The sequence below is a fragment of the Stigmatopora nigra genome, chromosome 19 (genome assembly GCF_051989575.1).
Source record: "Stigmatopora nigra isolate UIUO_SnigA chromosome 19, RoL_Snig_1.1, whole genome shotgun sequence".
NCBI classification, from domain to species: domain Eukaryota; kingdom Metazoa; phylum Chordata; class Actinopteri; order Syngnathiformes; family Syngnathidae; genus Stigmatopora; species Stigmatopora nigra.
The window spans coordinates 9,309,787-9,330,000 of NC_135526.1; the positions used below are offsets into that span (position 1 = coordinate 9,309,787).

Genomic DNA, 20,214 nt, shown 5'->3' on the forward strand with positions numbered 1-20,214 from the left:
AAATGTCACAAATACATTTGAGGAGGAAATTTGCACCAAGACAGTACATTTAATTACAGACGACTCGGTGCTTTTTGTTTCTGCTGAATTGACATCGAAGATAGATTTTTTTTGCATGGAGTCTATATTTTTTAATAGCTCAGGCCACAACTGTGTCAATGTCAATAAAAATGAAAACGAACATTTTTGCAACTTCAATTGGATTTGCGTTGAAGGTCATCTTGTCAGGCAAGACGTGATGACTAATTCCAAGAAATGAGGATAGATTCCGTCTTTCAGGCAGCTCTATTTTTCTGCTTATCTTCCCCTGACACCAGTGTATTTTCTGCTCAAGATTCCTCAACAGCTTTTATTACAATGATCATTGAAAATCAGCTTTTTCATAGCTTGCTCGCCTTAGAAAAGTAAAAGCAGGAGCATGGATTTTGGGAGTGCAAATCATTCGCAAGACTGCATTTAACTCGAGAAATTACAATACTGCCGGCTTAACTGTTGAACTTGAAATAGAACAAATCATAGTGAGTGCAACTCACTCAAAGGGCTCGCTAAGGTCGGTTTTCTGCAGCCGGGTGGGGATGGGGATGCGCTTGTAGTACATTTCCCAGTCGAAGGCCCCCCGCATGGCGTCACCTGCCTGCGTCTCGTAGCCGAAGTTGTCATGGTCGATCACATCGATCATCGGACACACGATGGTCTTGCGGTTTTCTGCAATTCGGTCTGAGAATTACAGATTGTGTTACAATTTGATGAAACTTGCTTTTCATAGCTTGCTGGCTTGCATTTTGCATTCATGAATTCTGACTCATTCTGGCTCACTGGTGGACACTAGTGTTTCACATTCTTTTATTCTTTGGAGAATTTATTGTTGACAGCTTGCAGGTTTTGTCGTCATTAATTTCATCTAAATTTTTTTTTTTCATTCATAACATATACCTGTCAAGAACCGAAACTTGAGTGCCCACAAAACTTAGATTTTCCTCAATCTTTCGCACAAAAAGTAACTATTGTCACTAGTTTTCTAAGTGTCTGACAGACTAATTTTCCTCACCCAGTAGCGGAGGCAGCCAGTTGACGTTAGCCTCGCAGTGCGAGTCCAGGAAGGTGATGACCTCGCCCTTGGCGGCCGTAGCCCCCAGCAAGCGAGTCCGTATGAGACCCTCTCTCTTTTTACTCCTCAGAATGCGCACTTTGGGGAAGCGAACCATGTACTCATCCAGAGGGGCCTTGAGGTGCTCTGTCCAAGGAGAAATAATAGTGACTGTTTCAAGAACGACCGCTTCAAGTCAAAAAGGCTGACTTGCTGTCTTTTTTTGTCGAGCATGGAAATAAATTTTTAACGTAATTCAATTCAATCACACCAACAAATAAACAACACAAATATAACCAGTTAACAAGCCTTACATATATAATGAAAGAGAATGTGAAAACCTTGAAACGGTGAATTATTTGAGCTATAAGTATTCAGAGCAGGATTTGTACTGTGAATCAAAACTTTAATAGCACCTTACTACTCTTACAATAGATGAAAGTTAACAATCAACATTAAATCAGGCATCTGGTAGTGCCACCTGCTCCAGACTTAAAATGTCCCCCTTTTGGCCTTCGAAATTATAACTCATCTGGAAATTATTTTTCCTCTGCAAACTTTTCTGCAATCTGCTGATTTTTTACTTTTTACTGCTGTCGTTGGACTATAAGGAGGGTAAAACGCAACCAAGCGTAGGACATAAAAAAAAGTGGATGCATGCATAAACACTGCTGGCACAGGAGTAAGATTGTAAATGGTCAGTATTCAAGAAGAGTATGCTTAAATAGAAATGTATGTGGCTAACAAAGGAGTCTTGTAGCAAGTATTGCCTGGAAAGAACATCCAATCCAAACTCCGCAGGGAGGACCAACCTGGGGACTGAACCCACAACACCAAGACTGTGAGGCGATGCGCTAATCACTTGTCCGCCAGGTCTCCCTCAATTACTCATACAGATCCACAATTAAACTGTGCAATAAAAAAATGTTCTTTAAGGGTTTGCCTCTGCGTTCATGTGCGAAGAGTTAGAATCCAAAATGGAAAGTGTGTAAAAGTCAACCCCGGAAAGCATGAGTCCGGGGAGATTTTACCATATACTTTCAAACCGTAGACAGAATTACCATAGCGTAACGGAACCATCTTGGGCTACATGAATTTGTTGGTGCCTACAAAGGGATAAATATCTTTCATTTATTCCTCTTAACTCTAAAAGCAAGCAAAGTGTTTTAAAATCAAATAATTAATCATGTGAAATTTTTAAAAGCCCCAACAGCAGTGTATAGATCAAAACTGCAAATAATGTAGCCAGTGTGTCCTTGGAGTGGTTGTTTTGACATTGTGTCAGCATTGATCAAGTTCAAAATATGCACTTGCCCGTACTAGTTCCATACATTTAACACAAATCAAATTCACAAAAAGAAACACCCTGTAGTACAGACCATATTAACTGACTTCTGTCTTTCATTTTGAAACATTTATAAAACATTGTTCCTGCCACTATGCCCTTGATGTTGTTCATCACGATTACAGCAGATACTGTAAATAAACCATTTGTTATATTTGAGGTATTTTTCAATGCTTTTAATCTATTTACAAAAAATGCTCAAACAGATAAAAAAAGAGCTAAACAGTAGGAAAACACCACTGCAGCTAAATGACGTTTCATTTTGCCAAGCATCAGCTTTTGCAGGAACAGTTCATATATTTCTAATATTTCCTATTTTATTCTCCCACAAAAAGTTAAACATTTTCTTTGCTGTGATTCAGTGTGGGTATTCATTTCATTCATGAATTGTGTACAGTATTCCCTTCAAGACATAGGTGTTGTTTGGTCTTTTGTTGTGGCTAGAAAAAAAAGTATCAATCAAGAAAACATGGCATCTAGCTTTTCTCCTTTGTCACTTTTATGGAAATAAAACACATAAATCACATCTTGAGGTTGTAATTTATACTGTGCCGTAACTGTCGTTTCAACGTGGTGGAACAAACAAAGTGCTCGATTGCGCTGTCTAGGTTTTTAGCGCTAATTCAATAAAGGGAGCATTTACAAGGCCCTGAGCAAGCACACTCTCTCCATCCCGTCTCATAAAAACATGTGTTAGGCCAAAGTCAGTCATGAACAGTGGAGGAGGGTTTCCAAGGTCTTGCAATAGCTTCCCTTTCAACTTCTAATAGTCATTTCATGTATCATTACAAATTATTGGTTCACTATGATTTGGTATGTCCTGCAATTTGGCCGTTTGGTGTTAGGTCGCTATAGTTATTGCTACTAACTTTTTAAATTCACATTGTGCCCCACCTGGTGTCCATTGTTAGCTGGGATAACCCCCACCACCGCGACCCTTGAGAGGATAAGCGCTACATATAATGAATGAATAGGGCTTTCCCATCCTGATTGATTGCTGCTGCTTTTACTCATGTATTTTAGAATGTATTGTCTTTTGTTTTTCGATCTTATTTCTTACTGTTCAGTTTGCTTAATTTCCTTCTTCACACCTGCTTTGTTGATATTTTCTATTACACTCATAGTACTACCTGATTCACATACTATGTCCTCTCCTACTTGCTACATTTTATACCACTTGTTCACAGGGTCTTCAACTGTCTCGCTCACTACATATGTTCTGTCCCATCCTGCCCATTTTGTTAACCAATGTGTCTTCTTTACAGACTCTAAAACTGTCTTCCAATTCTAAGGACAGATCAAAATCCAAACACCATTTCATATATAATTATCGCCATTTGGCGGCTACACTAGATGGATAAGATTTTTTTTCTGGGGAAATGTTTTTAATTTTTTTATTACCGTATTTACTCACATAAGCCGCTTTTGTCGGTCAAAAAATGATGACTGAAACGAGGATACGGCTTATTTGCGCATAAAAACACGACATGCACAAAACTGCAAGTTGAGACACCACGGCACAATGACGTCACGAAACAATGGCGCCGTGACATCATGAGGCAAGCAAATGCAGCCGATAATGTCATTTATTTCAAAACAGAGAAAAGATAGAGATAAAACGCTAAACAAAATGTATTTTGACATCTATGAATGAAATTCAAGAAAAACAAACATAAGTATTTTGCATCAAACATGAAAAAACTCGCATTCCAGTGACTGCTTGCTAGCGGCACGGCCATCTTACTTAGCTCCCGGACAGCCATTTCACCTAGGGAGCTTTGTTTTTGTTTTTGTTTTATTTCTTGTTCGAAAGTGACAGTGCATATGGAGGTGAAAATTGGGAATCAGAGGGTGGCTTATACGCGAGAAATTGTACAATTCTAAAATTGTAAGGGTGCAGTTTAAATGCGAGTAAATACGATAAGTGCATAAAAATATGAAAATCTATGCTGAAACTCTGTAACCGGAAGCCACTTTTGCTACTAGGACTCAGCACCGAAGACATTTTATTTATGTATTTAATTTTTTAAATAGGGTTGACCCTACCCCGAGGCTTTTCGATTATCGCGGCTATATCTGGCCCCATTAACCGCGATATTTGAGGGATTATTGTATTACACTGTTCTTTTGCTATTTAGTAAAGACAGTGACATTTGTTTAAAAAGAGCACATAATTTAATTCCTGACTCAAAAGTTATACACAAATTCACCCGATTTTTTTTGTACCAAAGCATAAAGTGGACTATAGTTACTTGGAGAGCATGAGCTCTCATTAATAAAATATCACCACAGTCAGTGTTCCTCCTTGATAGCAGTTCTTACAAATGTCCTGCTCACTAAGACATCCCCCGTTCCCTTAGCCCCAAACCTCCCTCCCTCGCAATGCATCTACTAATTGGATTCTGAATATCAGAGGACATGATGGAGGACAGGCAGCGGTCCATTTAAACCATTAAAGGATAAACTGGGGCTGTTCGAATGACACACAGGCATGTTTTATCTGAGCACTGACTCAATTTTCCATTACATTCCTTGCTTCCTTGCGTGTGCTTGTTGGTTTTGATGTCACTTGGCACCCCGGTTCTTTTAGGAAGGTATCATTGATCCGGCAGGCAGCGGGACCAGCAAAAACCGACAGAATCTTCAACAAGGCCTTTCAAGCCTTCTGTGGCTTGATTTATCTTTTTGGTGTCTTATTGAGTGACCTTCTAACAGTTTTATATTTTTACTTACTGTTTTTTCACACTTATAGGGCACACTTAAAAGTCTAAAATTTTACCCAATCAGTCAGTGCGCTTTTTGTATGCACTAAATTCAATACTCTGTAGATGTTGCTGTATGATGCTGACCGTTTGATTGTCTGGGTGCATTTCTTGCTGACATGCTATTTTAATATAGTGGACGTCCGGCAAGTATGGCATCATATGAACTCCGGGTTTGGCGTAATTGCGGGAGGCTAGGCAAAGGAACTACAACTGCTGGCCAAAAACAGAGTATTCAAAACAAAGTTGGGAATGGCTTGGGAGCAATGAATGTCCGATGGTATACACAAAGACCGGCAGGCAGCATCGGGCCAGTCATGACAATATGTTAATGAGTTTGTGGATGCTTGGGCTCAAGTGTTGGCCAGCACAGTTGTTCAAGCTTTCACCAAAGCTGGTATCAAGTTCCCTGAATACCTCGGCGACAACTCCGACTCTGACAGTGAGATGGAGCATAGCATGTTGAACGGCAAACTCTTCATATCAGATACAGAAGATGAGGAGTTGACGGTTTTGTAGAAGTTTAACTGCTTTAACTTCTTTTAACGTGAGTACCTTTTAGCTCAATAAAGCACAATCAAAGTTAGTTTTGCTCATGCTGCCCTTAACAAAAAACACAAGCATAACACACGATAGCATAACATATGCTAGCATAACATATGCTAGCATAACATACACTAGCATGACATATACTAGCATAACATACGCTAGCATGACATATACTAGCATAACATACGCTGGCATAACATGGTTGCATAACATACGATAGCATAGTGTCAGGCTAGCAACAGAGTAGACACCCGTAATTGCAAGCAAAGTTATCCACCGTGCATAAAATTAGACCTACAGAGCTCATGATAGCACAGAGACGGTCTATGCTTCGAAAGACGTCCTATTGCTATCGAGTCATCATACTTTGTTGGCATACTAACAATCAATGACCTTGGCTTGTTTAGCATATCTTGTTAGGTAGTGATCAGGAAAAATGTCTCAGAAGAATTAGCTTTTGGAGGAGTGGTGGAAATGGTCACTGCATTGAAAATGTCAAATTCAAACTAAAATGGCAATCTTCCTATATCCTTTTGGAAATGGCTTCTTAGATTTACAGTCATGAGACAGACCAACAACCTTTAGTAGTGCTAAGTGAGACCGGCTTTAATTATAGTTATAGTTGATGCCTAATCTTGCCTAAATTTCCAAATACTATTTTATTGGATAAACCGTTTTAGAGGTTATGCTTATATTGCCTTCTGAAGTTAAAATTTCAACAGTGTGAACACTGAAAAAGCCAAGGTATGTAGTTGGTTTATAATCCTTCAGAGACCATTTGGGAATCCTTCTAACAGATATGCCCCTAAACGTTTGAAAATTGTCCTCAATATCATCATATAATAGTGTAATTTGTTATTCCATGTTCCAAACAAACGAGTCTGCCAAAGAAAAGCAATGAGTATAGAGAGTTGATGCAACCCGAGGTGGGGGGGGTGGGGGGGGGGGGGGGGTGGAAAGCCGGCCGTCTCCTTCATAACATAGCTATAGGTCAAGCCATTAGTGAGAACCCATTAGCAGATCGATTTGGGCTAAACTCCAGGCATCCACAGACTGAATCTTGCATAACCTTCTCCCAAACAGGCGGAAGCGGCAATCATTTCATTACATGTTCACACATTAGGGAGCAACGCGAGGCAAAGGTTACAGCATCTAATTATTTATGGTTAATTTGCCTGGAATAAATTGGGATATGGCTTTATCGGTTTACGACAAATTGGCAGGGCTCTAAATCACGATAATTGAGGAAGGGTCTATGTTAGAAAACAAATTAGTCTACATTAAGAGTGTGGTACTCTTAGGTCATATATGTAACTTTATTAAAGGGTAATTTATGCGGTACATGCATTTTCTGTAGCTGTTTCCTCCAAAATGGCTTAATTCCTGTTAATTTTCAGCTAACAAATGTTTTTAGTAGACATGCTAAAAATATACATTTCACTCAGCAACATGAAATTCCATGCACATTTTCTTTGCTTCTAAGTGTATACAATACAATAAGCTGGACATCGGCATCAACACAGCTTTACGAAGGGTAGTAGGCAGCGCCGGGCTAGTTACGCTACCTACTATTTGCGAGTGGATTGTGGCCGCCTGGACAAATGTATAAAACTCAACGTTTTCGAGACAGTCGTTCAATTCGGACACAGAAAATGGGGAATTTGATGGATTTGTGGGTGATAATGATGTGAGTACATTGTAAAATGGATAAATAAAGTAAAACCGAACTCTGTTTTGCTTCCATTGCCTTTTTAAAAACGTGTTTTTAGCGTGTGGGTGTATGCGTGTATGTTTTGTATTGCCATGCCTGGTTGCGTCTATAAAAACGGTGCATGTTTTGTGTGTGTGAAATACAGAAATAGCGCTCGTTATTGACACTGCAGCTAAAAATTGTTGTGAAAATACGGTAATATAAAAATGTGATGTACTGAAGCCGCGAGGTGGTGAAGGATCAGTAGTTCACATTAACTTCTTCAAAAGCACCAAAACTTTGGGTACCAGCTGCCTAAATTACACATTTGTGAAAACACCCTAATATTTATGAATTAGATTACACTGAGACATTACTGCATTTTACGTCAAATTGGTTTAACTTGTGCCAAGGGCAAAGTTTTCAATTTTCTTCAGGTGAGTCTGGTACATGTGGACACATTTTCTATGAGTTCATAAAAATATGCCCAGTAATTTACACTGGAATGGCTGCTCTACTGTTCAAATTGGGCCATTAGTCTGAGACTTTTTCCTGACTCCTGTGGAGACCTACATACATATTATGTCAGTTGGACTGGAATATTTTCATCTTTTTAAATAATGCAAATAATAAAATTAATATTAAGCGTACAAATTGTGGCATTACACCTAAAAAAAATCCATCTATTGCAAATGCGTAACCCAAGTTGAGCCATAGAGATGCAAATTCATTTTATGGCCAATTTAATTAGCCTCCATTTAGAGCAGGATCTATTAAAGCAGCAGCAGTTTTCCCTGTCAAAATGCTGGATTATTTCCCGCAAAGGAAGATGCCAAGATGCTAATTCATTCCTCCAAAATATACCCCACATACTGCCCTTTTCCCCCCCCTCAGTCTGCCAAGAGGGGCACATTTTGAATCTGCTTTTCTGCAAGCATCGTATAAAAAAGGAAATCATATGCCAAGGGAAAGTCTGTGATGATATAAGACAATCTAGAGGGAATTTAAAGATCCCCTTCCTCTACTGTATGTTTTTCTACTAACACATTGAATACAATTTTAACAGCCTATGAAAAAAGACATTATTCACTTATGCTCAGCATTGACATTGTAACTTAATGAAAGGAGAGGACAATTTCAACTTATTGTTAAAAGCGCTGCCTGAACATGTGGCTGTCCGCATTTGATTTAGTCAAAATTCAACAGATTCCTTTTTTTACACACTGTGGCAAAAACTAAACAGAGATCCACAGTTTATTACATGGTCTGCTCAGCTTTTATTCATTCATTTTCTGAATCGCTTATCCTCACAAGGGGGTGCTGTAGGCGGAAGACACCCTGAATCGGTGGCCAGCCGATGGCAGGGTGCGAGGAGGAAGACAACCTTTCAGACTCACACCCATACCTAGGGGGAATTTAGAGTCCGCTTATCCAAAATTGATAAGAATCCCCAAAGGAGCAGTTAATGATGTCTTCAATCTCCTCTCTAAACAAGAAGTTAGAGTATTTACTTGTGTAGATATAAAATTGGTTTGACAAAAATATTTTTTATTGCAAACTTCTCCAAATATGCGTAATTGTGCTTGCTTTGAATATTATTTGTTTACCGCAACATCTACATCGGAAATGAAATCAAAGATTTCATTTTTTAGTCAAACTTCATTAACTAAAGGTTCAGCCAAAGAAAATGAAATGTACATAGTAATTCTACATCTTTAAACTTTTTAATAGGTGATCTTTGGCTTCCTAATCTTAATTCAGATAGCCATCTTGCACTAGACTTCAGCACTGCTCAAGGCGCTGTGGGTCAAAAGGCTGACAACGAAGGCTGGCATCTCTAAAAATCCATGCATCATTGCATGGGTGACCAAACGTGTGTTCAGGCAAGCAAAAAAGGGGGGCTACAAATTGAACGCAACAAGGAGAATATAAAGTGGCTTCAAAGAGGCAGTGCAGAGTCACCATTAGTCACTGTTAACACGACCCCCCTCATTCAAAATCGCGTGGCTAACAAACATTGCAGAAATATACTAAACCAAGCAATGGAACTCAGTCCTTGAGAGAGTCTTTAACAAGAGAGTTGGTGTCTTTTCACTGGGTGAACAGTGGGAAGTGTGTGGAAAGCATTTTGAGATTAAAAAAGTAATCTTTATTAATGTCAAAAGGCAAATTTGATTTAATTAATTTGATCACTTCTGTCCACACAGCATAATATTACATTATACATAATGTTGCATAACAAAGATATTTTTTTTTCTTCTTTGAAATGCACATTGATTCGTTTTTTCCACGGGCCTAGTTCAAAAGAAACATATCCACACAGGTGAATACAAAAAAATCTTCGGAGAACAAAATTGTTACAATTGTGTGTGTATGTAGTGATAAAAGTAAGTACACATGCAATACGTTTCAATACTTAGCTGTGAACAATAATAAAAAACAAGTCCAGGAAGGTCTCCTCACCAACTACGCCAATGTTGTTTTTCCACAATAAATGAGTATTTATTAAAGTCAAACCAAACACAGCTTCTCATGCTCATCTCTGTCCTCTAACAAGCATGGAGACTTAACAGGTGCTAATGAAGAGTCCCCTGAGAGCAGTACGCATTTCCAAAATACACATCAAATAGAAGCAGGAGGAGCAGAGGGAAAAAAACAAGACAGCACATTGCTTTGCCTCTTGTTTAAAAAACAAACACAAAAAAACATCACTTTATACCAGGGATAGGGAAACTATGGCTTGGGAGCCATATGTGGCTATTTTGATGGATGTATATGGCTCTTCGCGAACCTGTGTTGTAGAATATGGGAACCGCTGGTGAGAGACCTAAGTCCCGGACGCAACAATGGGAGCGTCACGCCGGCAATGTGGCGCTAAAACCATCTCTAGTGCCTTTTTAAAATCATATTTTTTCTTCAGTAAATCCTAAATTTTCTTCATTACACTCTTCTGCATTCATTTTTCAAAATGGTGAAATGAATAATAAATGCTCACATTTTCATGTATTTTTACTTTTAAATTCTGAGTATGGCTCTCAAGGAATAATGTTTGAAAATATGAATTGTTTATGGCTCTCTTCGTCAAAAAATTTCCCGACCCCTGCTTTATACAATGAGTATATGCATTGTTTTCAGAAGCTGCCAACAATATTGCAACTCTGCTTTGCTTTTGGCTTTAATCTGCCGAGTAATAGTCGGGGAAACTCCATTTAAAGGACGTGTTTTTGAAAATAGACTAAAATAAAAGTAGGGTGCTATGAATAATTCTCTAAAAAAATCAATAAATAAACAAAAAATAAAAAATCACGTAAGATTACAGCTTTATTCGTTCATACAACAACCTTGTTTTGTCACAAAATCAAATGAGAAAATCGAGTTGATTTGATATAACCTCCATGACAAATAGAACCAATAAAGCCAAATTGAAGAAGAAATGAACACCTATTTCAAGGCTACTCCGGAATTTCAGGAGTTTCTCCCGAAATGCAACGCAAACTCCGGGGCTCATGACAACCTCACTGAACTCCGAAAATCCCAAAAAAATTTCTATTACATTTTTTTCCCACACCATCACTACGCCCGGCTTCCGCCATCTTGATTCAACTGCACTGTAAACCGGAAGAGTTCGGTAACACGAGTGCTTTCTGAATCATCCGAGTTACAAGTTCTGACAAACGCACGTAGAAGGACCCAAACAGAAATATAAACTTAATTTCATTATGCTGTACTTTTTACAATATTTCAATGAATGTAAGAACATGATAATACAAGTTTGATTTGAATTGTCCTACGCATATTTTATTTTATTTTATATGTATTTTGCATGACTCGCATTCATATGGGACAAGGGTACTCCTGAAATGGGGTCGACGGAGGTGGGCAGCTCTGCTATTTTCAGAAATAGATTTCTTTTTTTCCTGTGTATATGTTACATTTATGAAGTTACAACCAATACTGGGATGCAGGTGGAAAGTTATCTATTTAATACTTTTCAGAGTCTTTCTCTTTAGTTAAAGAAGTTGAATACCAAGTCTGGCACATCTGAGTCACAAGACTAAGATCAGAAAAAAAGCAGCTCTTGACAACACATGTAGTTCCACAGTTTTGTTTCTAGCTCTCGCTGCCAGCAGGGTAAAAATTCTCATAGAACAGATGGTGATCACAGGAATCCACAGAGAATAGAGCACATTAGCACGCCTCACCTTGAAAGGGAGCTGAGGTGGGGCACCCTCCAAATATCTGCAGGGGGACTGAGAATTGAACAGGATCCCTGCACTGGCTTTGGAAATTCAATTAGGGGTTAATGAGGCTGGAGATTCTTGTACACACCGAAAGGTGGATTAGATGGTTCTACCATTTTCAACACGGAATTCCACTCCTACTGCTCTGTTTCGAGCCATAACTGGCTGTTTTTCCTGCTTCTCGTCATCCTGCCTTGAAGCACTGCAAATTTGAAGAATGTTTCAGAAATTAGATTTGGATTTCATTCATGTAATAGCCAAAATGATAAATTCTGTTATCCTTCACCACTTCGAGGCTTCAACATCCGCGGCTTCAGCACATTGCGTTTTTTTATAGTAAGTATACATTTTAAAAAGTTCATAAAATGTGACATATTCATGCTAAAATTTGCAAGTGGGAGACAGTTCACTCTCTTCCGCATGCCAATAAGAAAATGGCGGAAGACAGGGGACTGTCACTCAACTCAGGATCTGTGGCCGTCTTTTTTTCTCAGAAAAATAGAGCTTTCTGAGCGGACTGGACAGCCGGGAGCAGAACCGCTAACCTCCGTCGACCCCATTTCAGGAGTACCCTTGTCCCATTTACGGAGTTTTATGTTTTTATCAGGGGTGAATACGATTCGCGCTAAATTAAGTGTAAAAAACAAAAATAATGTAGGACAAGTTAAATAAAACTTGATATCATTTTTTGGCATTCATTGAAATTTTGGGTTTTTGCAAACTATTTAAAAAGAAGGAAAGTAAGGTACTATTTCTTTTCAATCCAACCTGTAGAACTGAACTGGTGTCAACATTTATATTTTGTTAACCTGCTATTTGAAAATCTCATCTCTAATCTCATTTTCTGGACCGCCTTATCCTCATTAGGGTCATTGGAGGTTCTGGAGCCTATCTCCGCCGACTCCGGGCCAGGGGCGGGGGACACCCACCCTGAAACGGTGGCCAGCCGATCGCAAAGTACACTCACGCCCAACCCAAGGGGCAATTTAGAGTGTCCAATCTGCCTACCATGCATGTTTTTGGAATGTGGGAGTACACTGCAGTAGGATGGAGGAGGATACCAACAAAGAACAGGCCAACATGCAAAATCCACACAGGTGGACGTGACCTGGATTTGAACCCCAGAGTTGTGAGGCCGACGTGCTAACCACTCACGTCACCGAGCCGCCCAATATTTGAAAATATACAAGACAAATCGTTTTTGTGACTCACAAAATTAAAGAAGTCCCATTTTGTCACTGGTATTGCACCTCAATTATATCTTATTTCCTCTACATAAGTGCATCAGTCAAAGGCTCTCACTACTTGTGAACTAATTTTCAAGTGTTTTGTGTCTTGTCGCAACTTGTTCGTCAAAACCGGATTTAAATTCAGCTATAACTGTTAGGATGTATTAAACATCAGTTATCAGCAATGAATTAAGGTTTCTAGCAATTTCCACCGAGAACACAGCATCCCGGAAAAAATTAGCGGCGCCCCCATGGTTTGTTATAGACAAAAGAGAAGGTTTTGGGAGAGAAATAAGAAGCGATGGTGTTGTGTTAGCTCAAGAAACAACCACTTAAACCACCCCTGCCAAGCATATATACCTCTCCAACGTCAGATCTATCGTAAACCAATCAGACAATTTGGAATTAGAGCTCGCTGCTAACCGCTGAATTTGCCAATGCTACATGCTAATAATGACAGAGAACTGCCTCCACCCACAAATACCCAACGCTATAGTGCAGTTAGCAAGCCATACATACGGTGCTGAGATGAGACAGGATTCAGGGAAAAAAAGAGGTGGAGGGCTTTGCAATTTTGTGAATGATGGATTGTGTAACAATAGCGCTGTTCTGGTTAGACAATGTTCTCCAGACATAGAATTCATGTTGGAGATGCAGACCCCTCTTTCTTCCCAGAAATTTAGCCGTTGTCATCATCAGAGCTGCCTACATCCCACCCACGCTAAGGTAAGTACCGCGTTCTCCATACTGAAGGACACAACAAAAAATCACCTGAACTGCCGCACATATATTTGCACAAGATTTTAATCGAGCAAATCTCAAAACGGTTTAGCAGAACTTTTAACAGCACGTGAAATGTCTAACAAGAGAGAATAAAACTCTGGATCATGTTTACTCTAACATCCAAGATGCATACAGAGCCATAGCAGGCTCACACTTTGGACAGTCATACCACATATTTTTGTTCATGGCCCAAGCATACACACCCCTTAACCGACAAACGAAGCTACACAAGCGAACCATTATCATATGGCCTGACGACATACTCTCCCGACTCCAACACTGGTTTGAACAGACATAGTTGAAACTTTCCACCACGAGGATCTGGGCACATTCACAGACACAGTAGTGTCTTACATCAAGTACTGGATGGCTACAGTCACTGTGGAGAAGACCATCCAGGTGTACCCAAACCGGAAGCCTTGGATGACCAGCTAAGTCTGATCCCTGCTACGCAGCTGGCGCCATCCTGAGGAGAGGGATCAGGGATGGCAAAGCAGATTGCAAGGGGAAGATAGAAGGACAACTTGACGACCCCCGAACGATGTGTCAAAAATACTGTCCCAAGCACAAAAGCCAAGCTGCAAGTCCTGCACACTCAGATGCGGCATTAGCAGAAGAGCTAAACAACTTTTTTGCAGGCTTTGAGTCCCAAAGTCACCACCCAGTCACAACACCTCAACCTCCAATACATCCCACGCCAAGTTCGGGAAAAAGCTTCAACCCACTCAATATGGAGGTAGGGGACGTAAAACGTGTGCTCGGTGCAGTAAACCCCAGGAAGGCCACAGGACCAGATGGAATACCAGGCATAGTACTTAAGGCATGTGCTGACCAACTAGCACCAGTCTAGTTAACATTCCCTGAGAGTACTCAGGAAGGAGCAAGTAAACACCAACCTGCAGAGGGTGATCAACACAGCCCAAAAGCTCATCAACTGCCCCCTATTCAGTATCTACAAATCCTGGTGCTTAGGAAGGGCAGAGAACACCACAAAAGAAAATACACATCCCGGCTTCCAACACTTCTACCTGCTCCCCTATGGCAGCCAAAACAGGCCCATAACGGCCAAGACAAACAGACTAAAGGACACATTCTTCCCAAGAGCTGTCACCAGACTCAACTCAGTGTTCTGCACCTAGAAGGACCTAATTAAGACTTAATGCTAACCACTTTGTATGTACTTATTTATATGACCACTTATTCACGTGACTCATCCTGGACTTCCGGGGGAACAAGACCGCTCCACTCTGCTGATCTCACTTGGACTACTTATTTATTTATTGATTATTCATTTATTTTTCTGTTTGATTGTTGTTGTATTTGTGCACTTCGTGTTGAAACTTGAAATTCCATTATACCTGATAAGGTCAATAAAAGCAATCAATGCAAAAAAGTTACTAAACTTCGTATCCAAGGTGCAACTGTGTTTCTTCTCATCATGATACTGGCTTGATATTGGAATTAGTATAGCATTTTTATATCACTGGAAACGTGTGGTCTCAGATTTCCCAAATGTGCTTGCAACTTTTGCTGATTTCTAGTTAAATTGATATTTTTCATTAGTCGCTTACTCACAAAATTGAGTGGCGACAGTTGAGTGAGTTTGTTTGAAATGTGACAGGAGACTTCCAGTGTTAGCGTGTTTAGGGTGAGTCACGGCCCAGCGTAGGCGAGGAAGCATGCGAGCGGGAGGTTGTTGAAGACGGCAAGAGGAGAACTCTTGAAAACATTCATATTCCGGTATATACATAGCGAGAAACAATTCTTCGTTGATGTGGGAAGAAACATTTCTAACTGAACGAACACATTTTATTGAAATAGCTTCTCTTAGCACGAGTAAATTGCAGGGGTGGTCTATGCATTAGGTGACGGGATCATAAGTACAGAATTTTCAGTTCACCTTGCAACTATAAAAACATCAATGCTATCAAAAGAAAAAAAACAGCAAACATTTATAAAGTAATCCCTCAAATTTTGTGGATAATGTGTTCAGACATGGTCACAATAATAAAAAAAAACATGAGGTAGGATCACACCTATTATTACTACCATACTACATTTTTTGCACCTACACAAAAATATGCAAGTAAAATTATCAAGAAGTGTATTTATTAAGCGGCCCAGTGAAAGAGTGGTTGGCATGTTAGACTCACAGCTCTGGGGTCCTGGGTTCAAATCCAGTTTGTTCCACCTGTGTGGAGTTTGCATGTTCTCCTCGGGCCTGCATGTGTTTCCTCAGGGTACTCTGGTTTCCTCCCGCATTTCAAAAACATGCATAGTAGGCTGGTTGGACTCTCTAAATTACCTCTAGGTATGGGTGTGAGTGTGCAAGGTTGTCCGTCTCCTTGTGCCCTGCGATCGGCTGGCCACCGATTCAGGGTGTCACCAACTCAGGCACCGAGTCAGCTGGGATAGGCTCCAGCACCCCTTACAACCCCAGTGAGGATAAAGCCGTTCAGAAAATGAGATTATCCATGTAAGACATGCCACATACGTCGATATACAGTTGTGGTCAAAACATGGCATACACGTGAAGAACAATGTCATGGCTCTCTTGAGTTTCCATTATTTCAACAACTCTGATTTTTCTCTGATAGAGTGATTGGAAGAGATACTTCTTTGTCACAAAAACATTCTTGAAGTTTGGTTCTTTTATGACTTTATTATGGGTTAACAGGAAAAAGGGATCAAATCTGCTGGGTCAAAAATATACATACAGCAACATGAATTGGCAATTTTGGTCAGTTGGAAAGTTGTCAGTGAAATGAGCTTCATAAAATGGCCTCTTAACTTCTTGTGAGTAATTATGAGTGACTAAAGGTGGTAACTACTCTGAGGCTATTTAAATAGGGCTCATTGGATGCAAACGCCCACAAACGCTACAATGGGAAAGTCAAAGGAGCAAAGCATAGATCTGAAAAAGCGAATCCTTGATTTGAACAAGTCAGGAAAGTCACTTGGAATCATTTCAAAGCAGTTGCAGGTCCCAAGAGCAACAGTGAAAACAATTGTTTGTAAGTTTAAGGTGCATGGCACTGTTTTGTCAATGCCACAATCAGGAAGAAAACGCAAGCTATCACCTGCTGCTGAGAGAAAAGATTCAACCGAGAATCACCAAAAAGCAGATCTGCCAAGAATTAGAAGCTGCTGGAACACAGGTGTAAGTAAGCACAGTCAAGCGTGTTTTGCATCTCCATGGACTGATAGGTTACCGCGCAGGAAGGAAGCCTTTGCTCCAAAAGCGGCACCTTAAGGCTCGACTGAAGTTTGCTTCCAACTAGCTGGCATGGGCTCCAATGAGGTTAAAGCGATTCAGAAAATGAATGACTGAATGTATTCATTAAATATTACTGTTCTAAGCATTGGAAAAGATTGTAATGTATTAATATCTAAATATTGACAGTGACATGTCACTTCTTCTGCGCCCAGTGCCGCCCATTTCAGCGCCGAAGAATATATGTTGAATGTGCTATTTCATGTGGGATCTCATGTCTCGGTGGATACGTTTGCAATGAGTTGAGAGCTCAATATCTTTTGGTTGCAGGATTCAAATCTGATTCACAATGCTAATATGCTAATGTTAATATGCCCTTATTCAAAATATAGGAACAGGGAAATAATTATTGTGCACCCCCATGCATTTCTTACTCATCTCTTAAAACTAACATGTGGTAAAAGGCCTGCAGCAAAAGGCAGGAACATAGCATTTTTATTTTCTGTACCTTTGTCGCTGAAGTCGTCCACAAGGATCACCTCCGCGATGAGCTGCGGAGGCGAACGATTAAGAACGCTGTGGACAGTCCTCAGTAATGACGACCAACCCTCATTGTGGAACGGAATAATGATGCTGGTGCTGGGAAGCTTCTTGCTGTACAGCTTGTGTTTGCAGCTTAATAAAAGACAAACAAAATTGAGAGCGGTTTTATGTGCATGTCAAATTTAAATAACCAGTCAGTCAATTATTAATCTAATTCATTGGTCCTAACACAAAATAATATGACATAATTGCGGCGCATTTTACCTCATTTTTGCTCACACAAGCACACAACCTTTTGAAAAGTTTCTCAGTGGAAAAACAGTGATTGTAAATCCCACTCAGGAACTAAGCACCTGGAAATTAATTGCCATCCCCTTTTCTCCCGCCCAACCACGACAGTTGATGAGGTGCCAAAAAAGAAAACGTGCAACAGCAGTCCTTTCTTCCCTCTCTGATCTCATCAATACAGATACAAATATATACAGGTGTGCATAGACAGATATATATCTATAAAAAAATTCCCACAAGCACGTGCATTGCCTGCCATACATATAAACATAAAGCTTTATTTGAATAAAACTGAAATAAATATCTATAAGCATTTATACACTGGACTATTTGAAGCATTGAAAAGAAATTTGAGTTGCTGGTCCTTGTGAACTAAGCTTGCAGTGGTCATTGGGAAATTGCAAACCTTCAAAAGAGAAGAGGAAGAACATGCCCTTTCAGTGAAATGAAGGACAATAGCATAAAAACTGAAAGAAAGATAGATTGTTAGGCAGATAGCTCGGGACTAGGTTAGACATATTCCTACTGATTAAGCAACAACTTACTTGGGATGTCGAATGTCAGGGATGGAACGATTAAGGGAGATCCTGTCACTGACAAAAATGTTGAAACCGTTCTCCCAGTAGGCCTGGTCCACCTTGTCAGCATCTGTCAAAGGGAATGGCTTTCCATGTTCGCCGTTTCCTGAATCAATCATGCACAGGTCACCGTTAAGATAAAAAGCAACTATTGCGAGTTTCCTCCTCAATGTTTAAATTACATTACAGGTGTAAACAATGTACAGTAAGTAATACCTTGACATATGAGTGTCCAAACATACAAGAAATTTGAGATACGAGGAAAATTCAGATCAAATTTTTGCCCTGAGATAAGAGACAAATTTGGTCCGTTTCCAGCTGTGCAGTGACATTCATGGCAATAGGGAGGGGCTTCTTTTAATATGAATAAAGGAGAAAAAGTTCAAACTGCTGCGAAAGGGAATACTTCGACGCCAGCTGAAACCTTCAAAGCGAGTTGTGCCTGGTTCGATAACTTTAAAAAAACAAACTGGGGATACACTCAGTTGTGAGGCACGGGGAAGCAGCTAGTTCTGACAAGAAAACTGCGGTGGAATACATTAGCACCTTTGCTTTTTGTTTTTGCACAAAAAGGTGTGTATTTTGTAAGTGAAGTTCATTTAAGTTAAATCTAAAGTTTATGTTATGTTACATAGTGTTACAAAAGTGTAGCGATCCGAATATGTCACGTCTCTCTCCTCAGCCGTTTGGCCGCTACCGTCCGTCTCAAAGATAAGAACTCCATACAATACGGTACACAATAATGTCACATCTTATTACAGATCATAAGGTATTTGTTACTTTGTGAGCTTAGGTGGTGAATTAGAACAGTTAAAAACATTTTACAATTGTAATATCCTATTTTTAGCTGCATTTGTATTGTTATTTTAGATGAGAAAATTGATTTTAGATACGAGTAAACTGACATACGAGCTTGGTCCCGGAACGTATTAAGCTCGTATCTCAAGCTATTACTTTAGCATGAAATTTTGTTAGTGGACCCACCAGATCTAGAAGCGTCCCTTTTGATTGCATCGTAGTCGTGCCAGTCTTTCCTCTGAGGGCCGTTTTGGCCAACTGGATTGTCCTTCTGCTGTCCGTCTCCATCCTAAAACAAACATGCATTCAGGCAGTCTGTTTTTTTTAATCCACCATCAATGATTTGCAAACATTTTTTCCATACACAGCCAAATGTCTCACAATGATCTTGGGTGAATTGTCAAAAAAATCATAAGTGCTCAGCGAGTCAACATGGGGGACGGGATAAGGTGGACAATGTATTCATGCGTTCCAGATGAGCCAAGAGGCACAGGTGTTGCATGTAAACGTGGTATAGCTGTAGTAACTCTAGAGAAAGTTTTCTGTTGAAAAAAAAAAACAGCATCTCGACAACTAAGAGCTTTATCTCTGACTCTACCCCAAAACCAGCCTCTTTAGTGTGAATATTGACAAAACGTAGATTTTTTTCTTTTCTATAACTGCAATAAAGTAAACTTTTAATTAGACTACATGATTTCTCATCTGATGGTATCTGTGGCATTTTATTTGAAGCAGCATCAGGCTGCTTGCCGCTCCACTGAGAGTTGAACCACAGTAAAGCGTACTCTTCTATTTCACGCTTGGTGAAGCTTGCGGGGTGAATACCAATGCGGTGACACTGAGTTTAACATGTGCTGTAGATAGGTAGCACTCCAGCCAACCCACAAGAAAAGACCCTTCTGCACTTAGCGGCTTGCACGCAGATATATTGTGGTGCATCACACAGTACCAGCGCGGAAATAATTAGTTAAGAGGAAGTGGCAATTAGCCCCACTATATTAATACAAATGTTGTGACCACCAGGCATTAATTAGCATGAATCTTTAACCTGACTGGTAGTTCACGGAAACGTGACACCAAATAGCAAACTACCATCACATATGTTCT

General features: G+C 39.9%; 1 protein-coding gene across 1 annotated transcript in view; it reads right to left on the reverse strand.

Moving 5' to 3' along the window:
* The window catches only part of LOC144212566 (polypeptide N-acetylgalactosaminyltransferase 10-like), a 54,833-nt gene that overhangs the window by 13,142 nt on the left and 21,477 nt on the right, over window positions 1-20,214 (reverse strand). Inside the window, exons 2-6 of the mRNA XM_077740549.1 lie at window positions 19,294-19,396; window positions 18,277-18,415; window positions 17,409-17,575; window positions 1,049-1,234; window positions 534-717 (exon numbers count right to left, since the gene is read on the reverse strand). Coding sequence (XP_077596675.1) covers window positions 534-717; window positions 1,049-1,234; window positions 17,409-17,575; window positions 18,277-18,415; window positions 19,294-19,396 — 779 coding nt within the window. The remainder of the gene's footprint in view (window positions 1-533; window positions 718-1,048; window positions 1,235-17,408; window positions 17,576-18,276; window positions 18,416-19,293; window positions 19,397-20,214) is intronic.